Source organism: Syngnathus leptorhynchus, chromosome 1 (genome assembly GCF_054491065.1).
Source record: "Syngnathus leptorhynchus isolate UIUO chromosome 1, UIUO_Slep, whole genome shotgun sequence".
NCBI classification, from domain to species: Eukaryota; Metazoa; Chordata; class Actinopteri; order Syngnathiformes; family Syngnathidae; genus Syngnathus; species Syngnathus leptorhynchus.
The window spans coordinates 1016245-1039975 of record NC_141195.1 but is presented as its reverse complement, the minus strand read 5'-3'; the positions used below and the strand labels follow the sequence as shown (position 1 = coordinate 1039975).

Here is a 23731-nt window from a genome sequence, read left to right as displayed (position 1 = left end):
CTATATTCTAGGTTGAAGCTTTGTCCAAAGTGTGAGTTCTTTAGCCATGTCCATATCTAAATTCAAAGTCCCAGGATATCTGAGGTCTACATTCTAGGTCTAAGCCCATCATCCAGATGTGATCGCATTTGTGTATGTTGACATATAACCTTGACAATTGGGGTAAGAGTAGAATCCAGATCGGCACCGTTCACACCGAGGACCCTCAAATTCGGCTTTGCACAGACAGCGACCGGATTGGTCGCAGATTTCAGGCAAAGAGCCCACAGAACTGCAACCACACACTGTGGATACCAAAAGACAACAGAACACAACGTGAAGTTTTCACATTTGATTCTATTGTATGATTTGACGCCATCGACACAACATGAGTTAGTCTGTCACTCACACTGACAGAGCAGGTAGATCATCATCATAGCTTGTCACGCCAAACAGCCAACCATTCTAGGGTGTTGTGATTCACATTCAGCAAGTCAGCGCTGTTCAGGCTTTTATCCTTTTACCACCCACAAGATCGCAATCGGTTGGACTGTTTTGGCGTGTAATGTTAGGATTGGTCTCCTTACGGATTAACAGGGTCACGACGAGAACGTCCCTAACTTGACCCCAGCGGGTAGATGAAGTAGCCTGATGCACACTGGTCACAATGGTAACCATGGAAACAACTGCGACAGACACCGTGACCCGTTAGTGTCCATCCAGGCAACCCTGACAGGCTGCGCATACACGCTGACATGCGCGCATACATACGGACATGCGCACGCACTCACACACGCGCACACGTACACATGCACACACAAACAAACACACACGGAAGCAGTAAAATGGTGTGAACTATGTGAAGCTACTTACAATGACAATGTTTTGAGAAAGTGTTTACACAGGTGTGTGTATCTCCTGGGTGGTAGGATATATAAACCAGCAAATCAAGATACACCTATTGCATTTTTGTCAATATTTACGTATGTTTGAATGTGTGTGTGCCTGTGCATAAGTGTGTGTGTGTGTGTGTGTGGGGGGGGGGGGTTAGGGTTAGGGTTGGGGTTGGTGCTGCTGCAGTGCATTCTTCTAGTGAGAGCATTAAAGTGGGAGCCAATGCAGGATCTTGGAGTCAATGAGATTCTCACCTTGGCAGTTGAGTCCATGGAAGCCTGGCACACACATGTCACAGTGGTCGCCAGTGAAGCCAGGCTTGCACAAGCATATTCTGCTTTGTGGATCGGGTCTGCACGAGTTGTCAATAGTGCCGGCCGCACTACATTCACAGTCTGGGCACAAAACAGAAGGTTTTTTTGAAATTCCAAATACAAGAAATGTTAGCAATCAGAATCAACTTTATTGGCCAAGTTTGTGCATGCCAAACAAAGAATTTGACTTCGGTTGATCTCAGCCTCTGTACAACATTTAAGTGGCAAGAACAGGATATTCTTGCCCAGTGATGTCTCTGAGACTCAATGAGTGGTGTGAGTTCATCAGAGCAACAGCCTGGGGAAAGAAGCTGTGTCTGTGTCTGCTGGTTTTGGCATACAGCACTCTGTAACGTTGTCCGGAGGGGAGTAGTTTGAACAGGAGGTGGAGCGGTTGGTCCACTGGTGTAGCCAAGACCACCTGGAGCTGAACCCGCTCAAGATCGTGGAGATGACAGTGGACTTCAGGAGAGACCCTTCACCACTTCCACTCCTCACTATTCTCAGTAATGCTATTCCGTCCACAGACACCTTCAAGTTCCTGGGATCCACAATCTCTCGGGACCTGAAATGGACCGGCCACGTAGACTCTGTCCGGAAGAAGGCCCAGCAGAGGCTGTACTTTCTGAGACAGCTTAGGAAGTTCAACTTGCCACAGGAGCTGCTTAGCGTCCCCGGATAGCAACCCGGCCGAGCGCCGGCCCCCGACTTCCATCCACGGAGGTGAAAGAGAGCTCCCGTCGAGAAGGATTGGGCGTGCGTAAAAGCCATAATAGTTTTTCAAACCTTCTGTGTCACTCCAAATCATTCAATCCTTCAAACTCTTCGTCCTCCGTGTCACTTACAAACAAAGCCGCTAATGATGCCGGTAGTACGTGGGGCCCTTCGTCATCTTCGTCTTCCCGTGATCGAATCCTTTGCCCTTTATGTAAACAACCGCCGTGCGGCGCCGGTGACGTCACTTGCAGTTCAAATGACAGTAATCCCTTGCTACATCGCGGTTCGTTTATCGCGGTTTCACTACATCGCAGATTATTGAATTTTGAAAATTTGTGAAAAAAAATCACATATGAGTCGCCCCCCCACCCAAACTATGAAAAAACACGTGACTTATAGTCAGAAAATTACGCTAATACCACATATCTTGCTCTCTCCCCTGTAGTTGGACTGAATTATATTTCTGTTTCCAGTAGCTGCGTGAAGCGATGAGGTTGTGTTTATGTAAAGGATTAGGCTTGGCAACCACGTGCAGCATGAACTTCATTTATGTAAATGAGGGGAAAGGTCAAGTGGAAGGCTGGAACGCCGCCAGGGCAATTACAGCGAGGAAGAAGTGTCACAGCAGCAGATGACAGACGACGTGTGCCGGGGCATGACTGGAAGTTCACGAGAGAGAAAAGCAGGCAGGCGGACAGGCAGGTAGGCAAGCAGGCGTCATGCGTCGTCGAATCAGACAGGACTCAAACAGTCAGGAACAGGCAGAAGGCAGACAGAGTTTGGAGCAGAACAATTAAACAGGCAGGCCAAGATTAAGGCAGAGATGTGGTCAGAATCAGCCAATAGGTCAGTCCGGGCAGAGTTCATGAAAAGGTCGGACAAAGAGGCAGGCAAGGTCTGCAATGGGAGTCAGTTTTGAGCAGAAACGAGTTGCAACACAGATGGGTAGCAAGACAAATGAACTGACCAGGAGTGACGGGAGAACACCATTTAAAAACACAGCCAGATGAGTACTTAACAAGCGACAGGTGGCGGCGATGATGATTAGTTAGCTAGTTAGCGATTGGTCATCGTGTGACCGAGGGCTAGTGGCGCGGCAGCCGGTCATGCATGAGGCGAAGAATCACTCGACTCGTGAGCAAAGAGTAGAGTCATGACAGAAGGGCGTAGCAGCTGGTACCGTGCGCAACAGAGAACCCTGTCCCTCGCTGAACCTGGGCGCTGGCAACACGCGCAGTCAATGGGCAGGGCGAGCACAAAGCATAGACGTGACAGTTTAACAATATTATATAATGGTGTTGATATTTGGTTTTGTCATTAGTTCTAAGTCATTGTTTCATCAGAAGAGTTATGAAAAGATTTCATGAAGGGTAAAAAAGTCCTTAGTGCTCCTTTAAAAATGATTACATTTAGGAGGCCTACAATTGCAAATACCATATTTTCCAGACTTTAAGTCGCACTTTTTTTTATAGTTTGGCCGGGGGTGTGACTTATAATCAGGAGTGACATATGTGAAATTATTAACACATTATTACTTGATCATTAACACATTACTTACTTACTACTATAGTTGATTACTTCACATGTTATTTCCACTTTAAACTGCATGAGGTCGCACTAGTCCTGTGGAATAACTGGAACCGCAACTGACAATGAGTCTGAATCCATTCACTGACTTCCGGAGTCAGGAGTTGTTTATAACACAGAGAACAGAGATTGACACAGAGGACGAAGATTTTGATGGCTTTAATGATTTGGAGTGACACGGATGGTTGGATAACATTGTTATTTATGTTATAGTTATTTGAATAACTGTTAATGTTACGTCAGACACGTTGTGAAATATAGAGCCGGTTACCAAACTTTCCTGGTACGGTGGTAACGCTACAATATAGTTATATAGATCTGTGGAATAATTGGAGCCGCAACTCATGAGTCTGACGCCAGCAGCGTATGTACTTCGGGAGTCAGCAGCAGTGTTTTTTTAAGTGACACAGACGAGGAAGATTTAATGATTTGGAGTGACGCGGATGGTTTGATAAAATGTTTATTTATGTTATAATTATTAAACTATAAATATATAGTTTATATGTAGTTATATAGCCCTGTGGAATAGTGAGAACTGCAACTAACGACGAGTCCGACGTTGGCGCTGCATGCACTTCCGGGGTTAGAAGCGGCATCGTTTACACAAAGAACAAAGATTTCGATGGATTTAATGATTTGAAGTGACACAGATGGTTTGATAAACGTGTTATTTATGTAATAGTTATTTGAATAACTGTTAATGTTACGTCAGGCAAGTTTTCAGCTCCTCGTTTGTGTTTATGTAATGTTAGCATCCCGTATCGTTTATCCTATTGTTGCCTGTTCATGTCTGTTCTTGGTGTTGGATTTTGTCAAATCAAGTTCTCCCAAAAATGCGACTTGTACTCCGGTGCGACTTATACATCAGTGTTTTTTTCTTCTTTATTATGCATTTAATGGCTGGTGCGACTTGTACTCCGAAGCGATTCATAGTCCGGAAAATACGGTAGATTAAAGACGTAGAAGCTTGCCACTCTCTTCCCCAGAAAGATAAGAGCAGGCTGGCAGTTATCATCATGAGGTTCGCCAATCGAAAATTTAAAACCAGCCTTCTGCGCCAAGGTAGAATGTTGAAAGTGTCAAATGTGTATATAAATGAACATCTGACAAAAAACAATGCCGACATAACCAACAGGGCTAAGTTCCTCCGTAAAGAGGGAAAGATTCAAGCAACGTGGTCCTCTAACTGCAAAATATACATAAAACTGAATGGAGCACCTGAGCAGGCTAGAGTGGTCATGGTTAGGAGATTGGGGGAGTTGGACAAATTTGAACTTCCTCTGTGATGCATGACGTTTTTCTGACGTTGCTTCTTTAATGATGCCGACATTGCACAGTATTTCCTCATGTGCAGAAACTGAACTTGACATCAACAGTACTAATGACTCTCCATGGAATACATTATCAATTGACCATCCTGATGTTGATTGTTTTAATTTCATGAATCAAAGTGTAACTGACAACTGCATATATTTACTTTATGATGAATTTAGAACAGCCAGCAATCAATTCCATAATTCCAGTGTATCTCTTCTCCATGTAAATGCCCGTAGTCTTCCTAAAAACTGTGGCCATCTTGCTCTAACTATCTCCAACCTCAACTTTCTCTTTTCTGTTATTGGCATCTCTGAATAATTCTGATTACTATGCCTTGGACAATTACAGTAATGTCCACAGAAGCAGAGAAGACAAGAATGGAGGTGGTGTTTCACTGTATGTTAGTAGTGACCGACCACATAGACTCTGTCAGGAAGAAGGCCCAGCAGAGGCTGTACTTCCTGAGACTGCTCAAGAAGTTCAACCTGCCGCGGGAGCTGCTGAAGACCTTCTACACTGCCATTATCCAGTCTGTCCTCTGCACCTCCATCACTGTCTGGTTTGGATCGGCCTCCAAACAAGACAAGCACAGACTGCAACGGACAATCAGGACTGCAGAAAAGATCATTGGAATCAACCTCCCATCTATCCAAGACTTGTACCTGTCCAGGACCAGGAAACGTGCAAGCAACATCTCTACAGACCCTTCTCACCCAGGTTACAATCTGTTTGAACTACTCCCCTCCGGACAGCGTTATAGAGCCCTGTACGCCAAAACCAGCAGACACAGAGACAGCTTCTTCCCCCAGGCTGTTGCTCTAATGAACTCACACCTCTCCTAGAGTCTCAGAGTCATTGCTGTGCAATAACATCCTGCTCTCCACACCTTTTTTGAATTGTCTACACTGTTTGTACTATGTGTCCTCTCTGCATCCGTTGCAGCCTGGTCATCCTGGAAGAGGGACCCTCCCATCTGTGGTCTCTTCTCAAGGTTTCTCACTTCCCCTAGTCGGAGATTTGAGTTTTTCCTTGCCGTCCTGGGAGTTTAAGATCAGGGGATGGCTGAGAATATTGTCAGTTGTCATTTTCACATGTCCTGAGTGTTGTTAGTCACCTATATGTTGAACAGAGACTGTGATGTAACGAAGTCAAATTCCCTGTTTGGCACGCTCAAACATGGCGAATAAATTCTTCTTGAATCTTGAATCATGAAGTTGGAATATAAAGAAAGACCTGATATAATGTTATAATGTAATGTATAATGATATAATGTTTTGAGCTGAGTGGAGAAGCAGTATTCATAGAGTCTAATCGAACAGTTATAGGGTGCCTTTATAAAACTCCAAAATCTAAGATACCTGATTTTGTGAACCATCTCACCAATGCGCTATCTATAATATCTCATGAAAATAAGAAATGTTTCCTCATGGGGGATTTCAACATCAACATTATGGACTCTGAGGAACAAACTCAGTGGATAGTCTGTCTTCTTTCTGTTTTAAGCCTATGATTTCTAAACCTATGAGAATAACTGAAAATTCAGCAACCTTAATAGACAATATATTTTCTAACATACTTGACAGAGATCACTTGTCTGGAATTCTATACTCAGTTATCTCTGATCACCTTCCCATATTCTCTCTTACCTCCTCACGAGCAAACACTCTTCTTCCTACTGGGAAGTTGATGGACACATATAAACTTATTAATCAACAAACAATCTCCAAGTTTAATATGCAAGTTCAAAACGGTAGCTGGGATGCTGTATTAAGCAACGCTGATCCCCAGCAGGCATACACCATATTTTTGGAGGAACTGACCAAGCATTATAATTATTCTTTTCCCATAAAGAATAGAAGCCTCAAATGTGAATCTTGTTCGAAGCCTTGGGCTAGTCGGGCAATTACTGAATCTATTAGGCACAAAAATAAACTGTACAAAAAATTCATCGGTAATCCTTCATCTTTTGAATCATGGTAAGTACAAACAATACAGAAACAAACTCAACCATGTGATCAGAGCTGCAAAAAAGAAACATTATGCCAATGAAATCGTCAAAAACAGCAAGAACATAAAAGCCTTGTGGTCTACAGTAAAGGAAATCCTGAATAAAAAGAAATCATCTAACCCATTTCCCTCTGAGTTCATAGTAAATGACAAGCCTTTGTCAGATCCCAAAACAAACGCCTGTAAATTCAATGAATTCTTCTCAAAAATCGGACCAACCTTAGCCAGACAAATTCCTCATTTAACAGAAAAACTATACAAAGCTCACGATATGAAAGAATACTCTATTGCAGTTTACCTTGATTTATCCAAGGCATTTAGTCCAATAGACCACAAGATTCTCTTATCAAAATTAAAGCATATTGGTGTCTCTGATGTCTCACTGTATTGGTTTGCCAGCTACTTGAAAGAGAGGAAACAATACGTTTCATTTAAGTTCTTTGACTACCCCCAGTTAGACATCAAATGTGGAGTCCCACAAGTTCCATTCTTGGACCCCTGTTATTTTTTATTTATATTAACGATCTCTGTAGAGCCTCTCACCATCTGTCAACCATCTTATTTGCTGATGATACTAGTGTGGTTTATTCACATAGCAATCTCAAACACCTCGCAGTAATAAACAACGACTTGCAAACGTTTTCTCGGTGGTTCAAACCAAATAAATTGTCTTTGAATATAAAAAAAAAAAAATTCTTGTTGTTCAACTGTGGGAAAAGCGGATGTAGCGGTCTTTATTGATAATAAGTTAATTTCTCTAGCTTCATCTGTCAAATTTCTGGGCATATTAATTGATGACAAATTAAGCTGGAAACCTCATATTAGTACAATATCTTCTAAAATTGCTAGGAATACTGGTATTGAAAATGAACAAAATCAAACAATTTCTTTTTGCTCCTATTTATTGTTGCGAAGCGAGACTCAAATATATAAAACCTTTTCTACATACACAAAAGGCCATTACCCTTAAATACAGTTTGTAAATATGTCAAAATTTGTATTAATGAGCGTTTTTCCTTTAACCAGATAATCCATCCCATTTCACAGGTTGAGGACATGCCGATCAATATGCCTTGTCGGTATATATTTTATGAATACAATACTTACTAATGATCTCTCCGGCTGGTTTGGCCTCACCGTTGTTGTTACTAGGATAGGTTGGGAAAGCTGTTTGAGAGAGTAATAGAAATAGAAAGACAGACAGACTTGAGCAACTGATGGCATTTGTTGTTAAATCACAAAGGCAGACTTACGGTAACATTCTGGGAAGTTGACAAAGCCATCAGCGCACTGTTTGCAGTTGTCTCCAGCGTAGTTTTCTTTGCAGAAGCAATGTCCTGTCATGTCCTCACATGTCCCATCCATGAACAATGACTCACAGTCACAGGCTGACAAGTGCACATCCACATAAACACACATGCATAAACACCATGACATGGAATAGATATTTGACTGATAGAAAGGTTGATTTAACAGTGATAGATCTGAAGCCGCTATCACACTTAACTGCATTTGCGAGTGTTTTTGAAGGCAGAGAATGTTGCGTTCGACATTTAACAAAAGTTCAATGAGCCACCAACTACCTAACTGTAAAAATGAAAACATATACAAGTTGCAACACGAAATAAAATATATCAAATAACTATAACATAAATACGTTTTTCAAACCTTGTGTCACTCCACATCATGAAATCCTTCATACCTTTCGTCTTTCCGTGATCGAATCCTTTGTCCTTTATGTAAACAACTGCCGCGCCGCTGACGTCACTTGCAGTTCAAATTACAGTAATCCCATGCTACATCGCGGTTTGTTTATCGCGATTTCACTGCATCGCGGATTTTTGAATTTTGAAAATTTGTGAAAAAAATCGCATATAAGTCGCTCCTGAGTATGTCGGCCCCCCATCCTAAACTATGAAAAAAACTGCGACTTATAGTCCGAAAAATACGGTGCGTGTATATGTATGTATGCATGTGTGTGTGTGGGTGTGTGTGTGTAATATATATATATATATATATATACACACACACACCCACACACACAAACACACACACGCTCGGTTTGTTTGGTGTGTATTTTTTTATGTTAGCCTGCGATCCGCTAGCATTAATACGCGATCCATTTTTAATGTTATGAAGCAATCATCTCTTTGTAAGCACTTTATTTGTAAGCATTGGGCTCCTCTTTGGGGTGTACCTCAGATACGTGAAACGCACAGTGTGTATATATTTTTTTCTTGTTCATGATGCATTTTCTTGACTGGGTCGACCAATAGTACGGATTGACTTATAGTCCATAAAACACGATAAAAATAAATACCGTAAATTTCTAACTATAAGTCGCATTTTTTGTCATAGTTTGGGTGGGGAGGGGGCGACTTATACTCAGGAGCGACTTGTGTGATTTTTTTTTTTACAAATTTTAAAAATTCAAAAATCCGCGATGCAGTGAAATCGCGATAAGCGAACCGCGATAAACCAAGGGATTACTGTCATTTGAACTGCAAGTGACGTAACCCGTGCCGCGCGGCGGTTGTTTACATAAAGGGCAAAGGATTTGATCACGGGATGACGAAGATGACAAAGAGCCCCACGTACTACCAGCTTTGTTTGTAAGTGACACGAAGGATGAAGAGTTTGAAAGATTTAATGATTTGGAGTGACACAGAAGGATTGAAAAACTATTGTGGATTTACGCACGCCCGATTCTTCTCGACGGGAGCTCTCTTTAACCTCCGTGGATGGAAGTCGGGGGCCGGCGCTCAGCCGGGTGGCTGTCCGGGAACGGTGGATGGGGCTTGGGCAAGGGTTTTTACGCACGCATGCTCCTATTCTATGGAGCTCTCTTCCACCTCTGTGGATGGAAGTCGGGTGCCAGCGCTCGGCCGGATGGCTGTCCGGGGACAGTGGATGGGGCTCGGAGATGGCTTTTACGCACGCCCGCTCCTATTCTATGGAGCTCTCTTCCACCTCTGTGGCTGGAAGTTCAGTAGTTGTTGGCTCGGTGAACGCTTGTTTTGTTAAATAAAGAGCCGTTTACCAAACCCACGTCTTTCCTGGTACTTTGACGCTACAATATTGTTATATACTAGATCTCTGCAGCTCACGCGCGGCGTAGTTGACATTAAGAACGAGGAATTTGATCGATGAATTTAATGATTTGGAGCGACGCTCGGCCGGGTGGCTCTCCGGGGACCGTGGATGGGGCTCGGACATGGCTTTTACGCACGCCCGCTCCTATTCTATGGAGCTTTCTTCCACCTCCGTGGCTGGAAGTTCAGTAGTTGTTGGCTCGGTGAACTCTTGTTTTGTTAAATAAAGAGCCGTTTACCAAACCCACGTCTTTCCTGGTACTTTGACGCTACAATATAGTTATATACTAGATCTCTGCAGCGCACGCGCGGCGTTGTTGACATAAAGAACGAGGAATTTGATCGATGGACTTAATGATTTGGAGTGACGCAGATGGTTTGATAATATTTTTGTAATATGATAGTTATTTGAAATATACTTTATATCGTTATATGGGTCTGTGGAATAATTAGAAATGCAACTTATAACGGATTCGCGGCATTGTTTACATAAAGCACGATCAATGGATTTAATGAATTGGAGTGACACAGATGGTTTGATAAACGTGTTATTTATGTAATACTTACTTCAATAGCTCTGAATGTTACGTCCGGCCCGTTCTCAGCTCCTCGTTTGTGTATGTCACGTTAGCATACCGTATCGTTTAGCCTGTTGTTGCTGGTTCATGTCTGTTTTTGGTGTTGGAGTTTGACAAATAAATTTGCCCCAAGAGTGCGACTTATACTCCGATGCAACTTGTGTTTTTTGTCACTTTATTGTGCATTTTATGGCTGGTGCGATTTATACTCCGGAGCGATTTATAGTCTGAAAATTACGGTACTTTTCCATAGTCCATCATCCATCCATCTTCTTCCGCTTATCCGGGGTCGGGTCGCGGGGCAGCAGCTTTAGGAGGGACTCGCAGACTTCCCTCTCCCCAGCCACTTCATCCAACTCATCCCGGGGGATCCCAAGGCGTTCCCAGGCCAGCCGAGAGACGTGGTCTCTCCAGCGCGTCTTGGGTCGTCCCCGGGGTCTCCTACCGGTGGGACATGCCCGGAACACCTCCCCAGGGAGGCGTCCAGGAGGCATCCTGATGAGATGCCCGAGCCACCTCATCTGGCTCCTCTCAACGTGGAGGAGCAGCGGCTTTACTCAGAGTCTATCCCGGATGACCGAGCTTCTCACCCTATCTCTAAGGGAGAGCCCGGACACCCTGCGGAGGAAACTCATTTCGGCCGCTTGTATCCTGGATCTCGTTCTTTCGGTCACGACCCATAGGTGAGGGTAGGAGCGTAGATCGACCGGTAAATCGAGAGCTTTGCTATTTGGCTCAGCTATCTATTCACCACGATGGACCGGTACAGAGTCTGCATTACTGCCGACGCTGCACCGATCTGCCTGTCGATCTCGCCCTCCATCCTGCCCTCACTCGTGAACAAGACCCCAATATACTTTGACTCCTCCATTTGGGGCTGGATCTCATCCCTGATCCGGAGAGGGCAATCCACCCTTTTCCGACCGAGGCCAATTGACTCGGATTTGGAGGTACTGACCCTCATCCCGACCTCTTCACACTCTGCTGCGAACCGCTCCAGTGAGAGCTGGAGATCACGGCCTGAAGAAGCTAACAGCACCACGTCATCTGCAAAAAGAAGTGGCGCGATGCTGAGGTCCCCAAACCGGACCCCCTCAACGCCTCGGCTGCGCCTAGAAATTCTGTCCATAAAAATTATGAACAGAATCGGTGACAAAGGGCAGCCTCGGCGGAGTACAACCCTCACTGGGAACGAATCCGACTTACTGCCGGAAATGCGGACCAAACTCTGGCATCGGTGATACAGGTACCGAACCGCCCTTATCAGTTGGCTCGGCACCCCGTACTCCCGAAGCACCCTCCACAGAACCTCCCGAGGGACACGGTCGAACGCCTTCTCCAAGTCCACAAAACACATGTGGACTGGTGGGGCGAACTCCCATGCACCCTCGAGGATCCTGCCGAGGGTGTAGAGCTGGTCCACTGTTCCACGGCCAGGACGAAAGCCACACTGCTCCTCCTGAATCCGAGGCTCGACCTTCCGACGGATTCTCCTCTCCAGCACCCCTGAAAAGACCTTACCAGGGAGGCTGAGGAGTGTGATTCCCCTGTAATTGGAACACACCCTCCCATCTTAAAGAGGGGAACCACCACCCCAGTCTGCCAATCCAGAGGCACCATCCCAGATGTCAATGCAATGCTGTAGAGGCGTGTCAGCCATGACAGCCCCACAACATCCAGAGCCTTTAAGAACTCCGGGCATATCTCGTCAACCCCCGGGGCCCTGCTACCGAGGAGTTTTTTAACTACCTCAGTGACTTCGACCTTCGAGATTGGAGAGTTTGCCTCCGAGTCTCCAGGCCCTACTTCCACAATGGAAGGCCTGTCGGTGGAATTGAGGTCTTCGAAGTATTCCCCCACCAACTCACGACGTCCCGAGGTCAGCAGCACACTATCTCCACTGTAAAGTGTTGACCGTGCACTCCTTCCCCCTACTGAGATGCCGGATGATGCACCAGAATCTCCTTGAAGCCGTCCGGAAGTCATTCTCTATGGCCTCCAAGCCCGGGTTTTTGCCTCAGCAACCGCCGAAGCCACGTTTCGCTTGGCCATCCGGTACCCGTCAGCTGCCTCCGGAGTCCCACAGGCCAAAACAACCCGATAGGACTCCTTCTTCAGCTTGACGGCATCCCTTACCGCCGGTGTCCACCAGCGGGTTCGGGGATTGCCGCCACGACAGGCACCAACAACTTTACGGCCACAGCTCCGGTCGGCTGCCTCAACAATGGAGGCGCGGAACATGGTCCACTTGGACTCAATGTCCCTCGCCTCCCCCGGGACGTGGGAAAAGCTCAGCCGGAGGTGGGAGTTGAAGCTCTTCCTGACAGGGGATTCTGCCAGATGTTCCCAGCAGACCCTCATAGAGCGTTTGGGCCTGCCAGGTCGGACCGGCATCTTCCCCGACCATCGGAGCCAACCCACCACCAGGTGGTGATCAGTTGACAGCTCCGCCCCTCTCTTCACCCGAGTGTCCAAAATATGCGGCCGCAAATCCGATGACACGACTACCAAGACGATCAACGAACTGTGGCCTAGGGTGTGTTGGTGCCAAGTGCACACATGGACACCCTTATGCTTGAACATGGTGTTCATTATAGAAAATCCGTGTCGAGCACAGAAGTCCAACAATCGAAAACCGCTCTGGTTCAGATCGGGGGGGGGGGGGGGGCGTTCCTCCCAATCACGCCCTTCCAGGTCTCACTGTCATTGCCCACGTGAGCATTGAAGTTACCCAGTAGAACGATGGAGTCCCCAGAAGGAGCGCTCTCCAGCACTTCCTCCAGGGACTCCAAAAAGGGTGGGTACTCTGAGCTGCCGTTGGGTGCATAGACACAAACAACAGTCAGGACCCAGCACCCCACCCGAAGGCAGAGGGAAGCTACCCTCTCGCTCACCGAGATGAACCCCAATGTGCAGGCGCCCAGCCGGGGGGCAATAAGTATGCCAACACCTGCTCGACGCCTCTCACCATGGGCAACTCCAGAGTGGAAGAGAGTCCAGCCCCTCTCGAGAGGGCTTGTGCCAGAGCCCAAACTATGTGTGGAGGCAACTCTGACTATGTCTAGTTGGAACTTTTCTGCCTCACACACCAGCTCGAGCTCCTTTCGAGCCAGAGAGGTGACATTCCATGTCCCTAGAGCCAGCCTCTGCAGCCGGGGATAGGACCGCCAAGGTCCCCGCTTTTGGCCGCCGCCCAGCTCACTTTGCACCCGAACCCTTTGGCCCCTCCTACAGGTGGTGAGCCCATGGGAAGAGCTAACTTTTCCATAGTTAAAAGCAAAAGTTCTGAATGTAAGCATAACTCGTTCGCGAGGGGGCGATGGGGGATTTTGGGTGCAACTCCCTCCCAGATCAACATTCTGAGTCTTGGTTTGTGTAATATAAATTCCCCCCTCAAATTTATTTCATCCTGTTTCCTTTTCTTTTTTTAGTATAAAAAAATACTGTAGTTCCAGGGGACAACCAGCATCAATATGTCTGATTGAGGTTGAATTGACATCAGAAATCCACTGGGTTAGATTTATAGATTTATAATAAATAGATGGCACCAGTCAAGATGGGATCATGTGACTTACGTGCGCAAGCTCGTGGTGAGTCAATGGTTGTGTCCGGCGCTTTGTAGTAGCCAAGGATACAGCGCTCACAGTTGACCCCAGTGGTGTGATGCTACGATAGAAGCAAGATTGGAAAAAAATTTGGGGCGTGCAATAAAACATGACTCACCTGACAGTTGAGGCAGACTCCTCCCCCTCTGTATTCTCCTTGGACGTCGAGGCTCCCATGCCGCTGATCCACATCAGTGTCGTAGAAGCAATCAAATGAATGGCGGTGACAGTTGCATGCTGCGAAGATTGAAGACTTATTTTGTCAACTCAAAGCATGTGTGGTGGTGTTCAAAATAACAGCCTCAATATACCGTAATTTTCGGACTATAAGTCGTGTTTTTTGTCATAGTTTGGGTGGGGGGGGGGCGACTTATACTCAGGAGCGACTTATATGTGATTTTTTTGACAAATTTTCAAAATTCAAAAATCCGCGATTTAGTGAAACCGCTATAAAAGAACCGCAATGTAGCAAGGGATTACTGTCATTTAAACGGCGGTTGTTTACATAAAGGGCAAAGGATTCGATCACAGGATGACGAAGGGCCCCACGTACTTCCGGCATCATTAGCAGCTTTGTTTGTAAGTGACACGGAGGATGAAGAGTTTGAAGGATTTAATGATTTGGAGTGACACAGAAGGTTTGAAAAACTATTATGGCTTTTACGCACCTCCGTGGATGGAAGTCGGGGGCCGGCGCTCGGCCGGGTGGCTGTCTGGGGACGGTGGATGGGGCTCGGACATGGCTTTTACGCACGTCCGGTCATAATCTACGGAACTTTCTTTCACCTTCGTGGATGGAAGTCGGGGGCCGGCACTCAGCCGGGTGGCTGTCCGGGGACGGTGGATGGGGCTCGGACATGGCTTTTACGCACGCCCGGTACTATTTATGGAGCTCTCTTCCACCTCCGTGGCTGAAAGTTCAGTAGTTGTTGGCTCGTTGAACTCTTGTTTTGTTAAATAAAGAGCCGTTTACCAAACCCACGTCTTTCCTGGTACTTTGTTAACGCTACAATATAGTTATATACTAGATCTCTGCAGCGCACGCGCGACGTTGTTGACATAAAGAACGAGGAGTTTGATCGATGGATTTAATGATTTGGAGTGACACAGATGGTTTGATAATATTGTTGTAATATGATAGTTATTTGAAATATACTTTTTATATTGTTATATGGGTCTTTGAAATAATTAGAAATGCAACTTACAACGGGTCCAACGTCAGCATATGCGGCGCATACGCGGCATTGTTTACATACAGTAAGATCGATGGATTTAATGAATTGGAGTGACACAGATGGTTTTATAAACGTGTTATTTATGTAATACTTACTTGAATAACTCTGAATGTTACGTCGGGCCCGTTCTCAGGTCCTCGTTTGTGTATATGTCACGTTAGCATATCGTATCGTTTCGCCTGTGTTTGCTGGTTCATGTCTGTTTTTGGTGTTGGATTTTGACAAATAAATTTGCCCCAAAAGTGAGTATAAGTATACTCCGGTGCGACTTATGTTCTTTTTTCACTTTATTGTGCATTTTATGGCTGGTGCGATTTATACTCTGGAGCGACTTTTAGTCCGAAAATTGCGGTACATGTATATGCTGCTGCCAATGGTTAGAATGAACATTCTTGGTTTATTTTGTGTTGCATTTGTTGTTCTTCTTTTACGCATTACCATCAGATTGGCAGATATTTAGCATCTTAAGTAAATTTGTGTTTGATTGTAATGTCATAATTTGCTGATTACTACCATTACCATGACAACCATTACTGCAATTTACTTGCTACTTATTTATTATTGCTAATTACGTCTTATTACCATTTTCAATAATCCAAGGTTTCTTGGCATACTGTACACCGTCAGATTTCTTTTCAGATTTTTTTCAATTTTTAAATGATTTGGGGTCAATTCTGAGGGTTTAACTTTTCTCCCAAGACATTAAAATGGGCATAAATGATATGCAATATAATCTTTTTTTTTTAACTTGTTGATTGACACCAAAATGCTGATTGTGCAAAGCCTATTTTTTTACGCATGTTAAAAAAGGACTTGATCCCTTATGACAAGTAAAATAAATGCTCTGGTTTTCCCTTGCCCAAAAACAGGTCACCAGGGTCTCCATCTAGATCCAGGCCTGGAGGTGTTAGAAAGCGACTGGTGGACAGGCCTGCACCCATGGGGCCCGGCCGGGCTCACCCCGAAAGGACATGGGTCCCCCTCCCATGGGCTAACCACGTGTGGAAGGGGCCAAAGAGGTTGTGTGCTCTGTGAAAGGCGGAGATATTTGTGGTCTGATCCCCAGCTAGAGAAGCTAGCTCTAGGAACATGGAATGTCAGCTCTCTGGCAGGAAAGGAGCCCGAGTCGGAAGCTCAGATGTTCAGACGAGACAGTCGGACTCGCTTCGACACATAGTTTTGGCTCTTGTACCAGTTTTCTTGAGAGGGGTTGGACTTTATTCCACTCTGGAGTTGTCCGTGGTGAGAGAGGCAGAGCAGTTGTCTGCATACTTATTGCCCCACAGCTTGGCGCCCGTACTTTGGAGTTCAGTGGACGTTCAATGACCACTCCCACAATCGGAAAACTCATTAATTGCACCAAAAAGTATGTGAGCACATTGCAAAGAGTATGTGGCATACAATATTTTATTCGCCTAACTTTTTCTGTTTATTTTCAAGTGTAGACTTTTAGAACAGGTCCCCCCCCCAAACAAAATTAGGAGGTCAAGAATAAAGTGACTTTTCTTTTTTGCTATAAAAGTTTGAAAAAGCAAAAATAAAACTGTTGGTTTGGTTTTCTGTGTGATTTTCACAGAGTAATGGGGCAAAAAGTTGGGATAGTCTGGCAGGCATTATTTGCTTTTAAATTTATCCTATGGGAAACAGTGTTTCGACTTACAAACATTTTTACTTACAAACCCAATCACAGAACCAATGAAGTTTGTAAGTAGAGGTACCACTGTACTTGGAAGGAGTACTGGAGAGTGCTCCTTCTGGGGACTCCATCATTCTGTTGGGTGACAGTGCTCATGTGGATAATGACAGTGAGACCTGGATGGGTGTTATTGGGGGGGGGGGGGGGGGGGGGGGAGGGATACCCTCCCCTCAACCAGAACCTAATTGATGTTCTGTTATTGGCCTTCTGTGCTTGACATGGATTGTCCATAACGAACATCATGTTCAAGCATAATGGTGACCATATATGCACTTGGACACCCAAGGTCGCAGTTCAATGTTCACCTTTGTAGAAGTGTCATCTGATTACCGGCCGCATGTTTTGCACATTTGGTTGAAGAGAGGGGCAGAGCCGTCGACTGATCGCCACCAGGTGGTGGATTGGTCCTGATGGTGGGATAAGATGCCAGTCCCACCTGACAGCCCCAAACATGTTGTGAGAGTTTGCTGGGAATGTCTGGCAATATCCCCTGCCACCTCCAGCAGAGCTTTGCCCACATCCTGGGGGAGGCGGGTGACATTGTTGCTAATGATGTGGTGCTGTCGGCTTCTTCAAAACGTGATCTGCATCTGGCTGGAGTGACTCAGAAGAGGTTGGGATTAAAATCAGAACCTCCAAGTCTGAGACCATGGTCCTCAGATGGAAAAGGATATAATGCTCGTTACTGGTTGTGGATGAGCTCATACCCAAAATGGTGGAGTTCACGTATCTTGCGGTCTTGTTCAGTCAAGTGAGGGCAGGATGGAGCGTGAGATTGACAGGCGGATTAGTGCCGTTGTTAACCGTTGTGAAGGAGCTGAGCCAAAAGGTGAAGCTCTTGGTTTACCGGTCAATCTACGTTTCTGCTCTCACCAATGATCACAAGCTGTGGGTTGTGACAAAAAGAACAAGATCCCAGATACAAGAGGACGAAAGGAGTTTCTTCTGCGGGGTGTCTCTCCTAGAGATAAGGGTGAGAAATTCAGTCATCTGGCAGGTTGTCAAAGTCGAGCCGCTGCTCCTCCAAATTGAGAGCCAGATGAGGTGGCACGGAAATCTGATTAGGATGACGCCCCCTGGTAAGGACTTCTAGGTTTGTTCCACCAGAATGAGGCCCCAGGGACATCCCAGGACATGCTGGAGAGACTGTGTCTCTCCACTGGCCTGGGTACACCTCTGGAATGAGCTGAATGAAGTGGTTGGGAAGTCTGGGCTTTCCTGCTAAAGCTTGTTGTCCCTGCAACCCGATTCACGATACATGGGAGAAAATCGATGGAAATGGTTGGGAAAAAGTGACTTCAAACATCACCGGATTAATTTTCTTTTCTTGCAAACAAAGACAGGACTACATTTGAGAACCTGTTATTCTTTTGAATTTAAATGTCAGTCATATATCTCATGATGGGTAAGCAAAACATACAAAGCACAACACTCACGCTCACACTCGTTGGCACTGAAAGTGGTGGCTGGTTTCCACGGCATCTGATGGTATCCAGGGCAACACTGGTCACATGATGCACCACAAGTGTTGTGCTGACAGTCGCACTGCAGCCTGCACGCACGCACACACACATGCACACACGTATGCACACATACGTACGCACACACACACACACACACACACACACACACACACACACACACACACACAAACGAGTAAAGTCTATCGAAGGAAGGTTGTGGAAGCAAAAGCAAATGCGCTTAAGGAGAATCTCATTCTTTTGTTTATTTTTGCGTGAAAGTTTATATCGCTATTATTAACTTTGCAGAATCAAACTCAAAAGCATTTGCTTTTGTTTGCAAGCAAAATGTAAAGCACTGTCTCGGGCCAATTATTGGCCTCCAAAATATTTTCATCATTTTTTAGAACTGGATTACTTTTTTTAGAGCTAAAAAGGAGAAGATATCAAAAAAGGCGAGCAGCTTCGAATAGAATAGGGTAGAATAGAGTACAGTAGGGTAGGGTAGGTAAGGGTTGGGCATAATAGAGTAGAGCAGAGCAGAGCAGAGTAGAGTAGAGCAGAGCAGAGTAGAGTAGAGCAGAGCACAGATTTGTCGGGGGAAACGGGGCTAAAATAGCAGTAATAAATATTCCAGGCAGGAAAAATACATACTGGGTACACCCACAGATCATTTATAGTAGATAGGTGCTGCTGAAGACCTTCTACACTGCCATCATCAAGTCTATGCTCTGCACCTCCATCACTGTCTCGTTTGGATCAGCCACCAAACGAGACACTCTCATGAAGGCGGAAGTACACGCCGAAACATGTCCGGTAAATCAACCTAAATAATTTGTCTGTGATAAAAGAACCAGTAAAATAATCTATAAGTGAAGACAAAATGAACGTTGTACAACAACTACGACAAGCACAAACTGCAACGAACAATCAGGTCTGCAAAAAAGATAATCGGGACGAACCTCCCATCTATTCAAACTTGTACCTGTCCAGGACCAGGAAACTTGCAAGTAACATCTCTGCAGACCCTTCTCACCCAAGTCACAGTCTGTTCAAATTACTCCCGTCCGGACGGCGTTACAGAGCGCTGTACGTCAAAACCAGCAGACACAGCTTCTTCCCCCAGGCTGTCGCTCTGATGAACTCACACCATTCATAGAGACTCAGAGACATCACTGTGCAATACCATACAGATCTGAGATCAACCGGAGTCAAATTCCCTGTTTGGCATGCACAAACCTGGTGAATAAAGCTGAGTAGATTTGCCGGTGCAAACGGAACTAAAATAGATGTAATGTGTATTACAGGCAAGAAAAATGCATACTGGATACACCCACAGATGATGAATGTCAATACTGTGCAGTGTAATAGATGCAAGTCATTGTTGCTATGGCCGGATTATAAGGCGCACCTTCAATGAACGGCCCATTTTAAAACTTTGTCCATATATATAAGGCGCACCGGATTATAAGGCGCATAAAAAAGAAGCTATACTGCAACAAACTGCGGTTGACTAGGGTTGCGATATGCATCTACTAGCCAATAACCAATGAGCCCTCTGTAAACAATCGCGTTTCTCAAACTATCCTATAAAATGATCAGAACTGACTTAAGTTCGATCCAACACTTACCTGTGTTTCCCTTCCATATCGATCCGTAAATTTACTCGAAACATTAAAAGAACAGCCGATTTTGACATGAAATAGCCTCGGGCGTATAGCAGCTATCACTATAGCATTAGCCACCCGCAAACTCCCATGAGCCTCAGCTCGCAGACTTCCATGAGCCTCAGCAAAGTGTAAACAATCGCGTTTCTCAAACGAGGGCTTAAAAAATGATCAGAACTGACTAAAGTTCGATCTAACACCTTGGTACTGCTTACCTATGTTTCCCTTCCATATTGATCCGTAAATTTACTCGAAACATTAACAGAGCAGCCTATTTTGACATGAAATAGCCTCACGGGTACAACAGCTATTCAGTGACGCCCCCTGACCACGGTTGCCGTAATGCTGGTAAGCAATGCGACCTTGTAATTTACTAGTTGTACTAAAACGTACTGAAAATTTTGGCAGAGCACTGTGTACAACCAGTATGGATGAACAAATTCATAAATTGATCCATATATAAGGCGCACCGCACTGTCGGCTTTTGAGAAAATGTTAGGTTTTTAGGTGCGCCTTATAGTCCGGAAAATACGGTAATTTATCAGAGGAGTGGATCATGCACAAAATCTATTTAAAAGCAGAAAGTTGATGTAGTTGGGCTGCAAGAGGAGTGAACTACATCTCCTTTCAACAGTCAAGTTAGCTTGTGAATGTTGCCTCTGTGACTTAAATGTAATGCTTTTTGTTTAGCTTTGTTGCGCTACGCTGTATGGTCATACTGAATCCATATGCCTTTTTATGTGGCAACAGGTTTTCTGCATAACAGCTGGTTCGAAATACTCCCACTGTGACTGTTTATACTGTGACATTACGGACAAATGCAACTGAACAGTGCAGGAAAAGTAAACCCAAATAAAGTGTGTGTGAAACAAAGGCTTCCCCTCTAAAAAGGTTTGAATAAAGTTCAGGTCTGTTAGCATTTTGTGCTTTTTGTGCGCTTACTTGTAAGGATCGTTGAGGTCTTGAGCACTGCATGCTTCAGCGTGTCCGTTACACACACAGCGTCCACCAATGCTGATGTCTTTGATACTGTAGTAATACTGCACAAACACACGCCGACACGAGGTGAGAAACAAAAATTCATTACAGCAACAGTAACATAGAAACATACAAGGCACAGGTGCATACAAGTTGGAGCCAATAGTGAGTAGACAGGCTTTATGCGATCAAGGTTTTTTGGGGTCGATCAGCGAACAGTGCAGGTTTAGGGAGTGAAAGATGCTCAATCACAGATTTAATCATTTAGGTGGCTGAGGCTCGTATCAGAAGCTGGCTGTGTTCATGTCTCAGTGCCTAGAAACCCCAATGATTATTGAGTTCTATTTTGTTTGTCCACTTTTTACCTGGCATAGGACGTGGTCAGCACATTCTAAAAGCCATTTGGCACCAGTGTAGTTGTACAGATTTGGGCCTGTGTGCGCAAACTATAGACTTTATATGGAATCTGTAGCGGGAATAGTTCAACTCCCGTTCGGTATGACAAGAGTATGTCTATTTTCCTTTTTTTGGCAAATGTTTGATGCATAACTGTGTAAATAGCTGCGCTGTTTTCATGTTCAAACAACACGGCTCATCAGAGCTTACGCATCAACTGTGAATCCAAAGTCCAAGATCAAGGTTCAAGATTCAAGGATCAAGATTTCTACAGAGCTCTTGACACCGTCCTGTAGAAAACACCAGTTTCGGGCAAGCTCATAGTCATGGGAAACTTCAGTGCTATGGTGGGCATGCAGTGTAATACCTGAACGTGTTCAATGAACGAAAGTTTATGAACCATCATTTGGATGAACGTGAACTAATCGTAGTTCATTTTTGCATTGTGAACGTTTTTGTGCTCATTCTTGGGCCAGTTTATTTTTGTTCAAGAGTGTCAGGTTTTCATCTTAGACTTCAAATCTAATCTAAAAATTAAAACCCCGCTAAGCATACTGTAAACCAGGCTTGATTACTCAAATCAATAACAACGTCTTCCAGATAAAGAATACATTTAAGACCACCTGGCAACACCCGCGCTCGAAACACTGGCATATCCTGGACTATGCGATTGTCTGTCAAAAGGACAAACAGGATGGCCTCACCACCCATGTCATGCGCAGAGCTGAATGTTGGACTGACCACCTCATGGTCAGATTCAAACTCGACATATGCAGTCAACACTGTGGTCCAAGGGATGCTCCAAACAAAAATCTCTGCAGCACTAAACAGTCCCAACACCAAAACAAACCATCAGCAGGCTCCTTCCTGAAAACCTCAATACCTTAAAGTTAAAATCTCTTTGGGTCTCATTTTCATTAAAAAAAAATTGTAAAATGTAACTGGTTGGAAGTGTTCACTTAGTGAAGTGCACCCGTGTGGTATCCATCTGATACTACGTCAAACTCGCTGTTCTAAAACAAGTCCAACACAAAGCGGTACCGTGGGTGTTACATGAGCAAAGCGGTATCATCAATAGTTGATGCACTATGGAACAGCTTTTTGTAGACAAGATACTTTGATTTGGAATTTGTGTGATTGCTGTAATGTGTTTGACTGAACAAGTGGTACGTTAAATGAGAGGGACCATAAAGTGAGCATGCTGATGCCTAGGTTAGTTTCCCGCGCTAGCCACTAATGACTGATGTCCCTACCCGGCGTGTGACAGTTGGATCTCGCAAGGCTTTCCCCATCAAATGGCCGAGGAGCGTATTGGTGCGCAGGAAACGCAGGCGGATGTTCGTAGCTTTGGTGAAATCACGGAGCACAGGGGAGTAGGAGAAGTTCATCGCTCCCGGACGCCCGTTCACCAATGACACTACAATCTGTGAAAGGAATAATAACAAAATTAATGACAGAAACTATAGGGAAAAAAAATATGCATTAAAATACAAATTTGAAAACATTTGTTATCTTTAACAATTGCCATTCAAATACATTGGTATTATGTTGGATTATTGGATTAATAATCAGACTCAGAAACAGCTTCATACTCCAAGCTGTCAGGATCCTGAATTCCCTCCCCCCTCCACCCTCTGCTGCATGACGTCCTGTTCTTTTGCGCTATGATCTGGCTGTCTGCTATTAGCACGCTTGCTCCATTTTGCTGCTCTTATTTGGCTATTTATTTATTTATTGTTTATTTATTTGGGTTATTTGCTTATTACTTATTTGTTGCTCTTGTCTGTTTTTACTCTGTGCTATTTGATTGTGAGTGTTGTGTCTAGTCACCGTGGGACGGTGGGAAACGTAATTTCAATCTCTTTGTGTGCCTTAACGTGAAGAAATTGACAAGAAAGCGGACTTTGACTTTTGATAATACTATGCCAAGTTGCCAATTCCATGTTTGACATGCAATGCATCCATTCTCAACACCTACTGCTCAAAAAAATTTAAGGAACAGTTTTTTTATCGGAGTATGGCATAAATTGAATTACACTTTTCTGATATGATTTTGGTCAGGTACGTGGCAGAGGACAGGACTGGTTTTGCAGGTGGAGGCCATTTGAAGCTCCTCCCTCTTGATCTTTTTTAACTGTTTTTCCACAAGTGTTGGCTTTAGCTAGAGTCATTATCACGACTGGGAGCATGAGGCGATTTCTTAACCCTC

At 44.7% G+C, this 23731-nt stretch overlaps 1 protein-coding gene across 5 annotated transcripts in view; it reads right to left on the bottom strand.

The window, feature by feature from the left end:
• Positions 1-23731, bottom strand: part of lama5 (laminin, alpha 5) — a 237792-nt gene that overhangs the window by 173488 nt on the left and 40573 nt on the right. For 4 of the 5 annotated variants that reach the window (XM_085923196.1, XM_085923214.1, XM_085923184.1 and 1 more), the window contains 9 exons: positions 22776-22946; positions 21091-21188; positions 18458-18573; positions 14209-14327; positions 14061-14151; positions 8069-8203; positions 7923-7982; positions 1128-1268; positions 150-284 (listed from right to left, as the gene is read on the bottom strand). In XM_085923196.1, the coding sequence (XP_085779322.1) occupies positions 150-284; positions 1128-1268; positions 7923-7982; positions 8069-8203; positions 14061-14151; positions 14209-14327; positions 18458-18573; positions 21091-21188; positions 22776-22946 (1066 nt within the window). Of the gene's footprint in view, positions 1-149; positions 285-600; positions 730-1127; positions 1269-7922; positions 7983-8068; positions 8204-14060; positions 14152-14208; positions 14328-18457; positions 18574-21090; positions 21189-22775; positions 22947-23731 lie in introns of all 5 variants that reach the window. The other variant, XM_085923231.1, reaches the window with a different exon arrangement.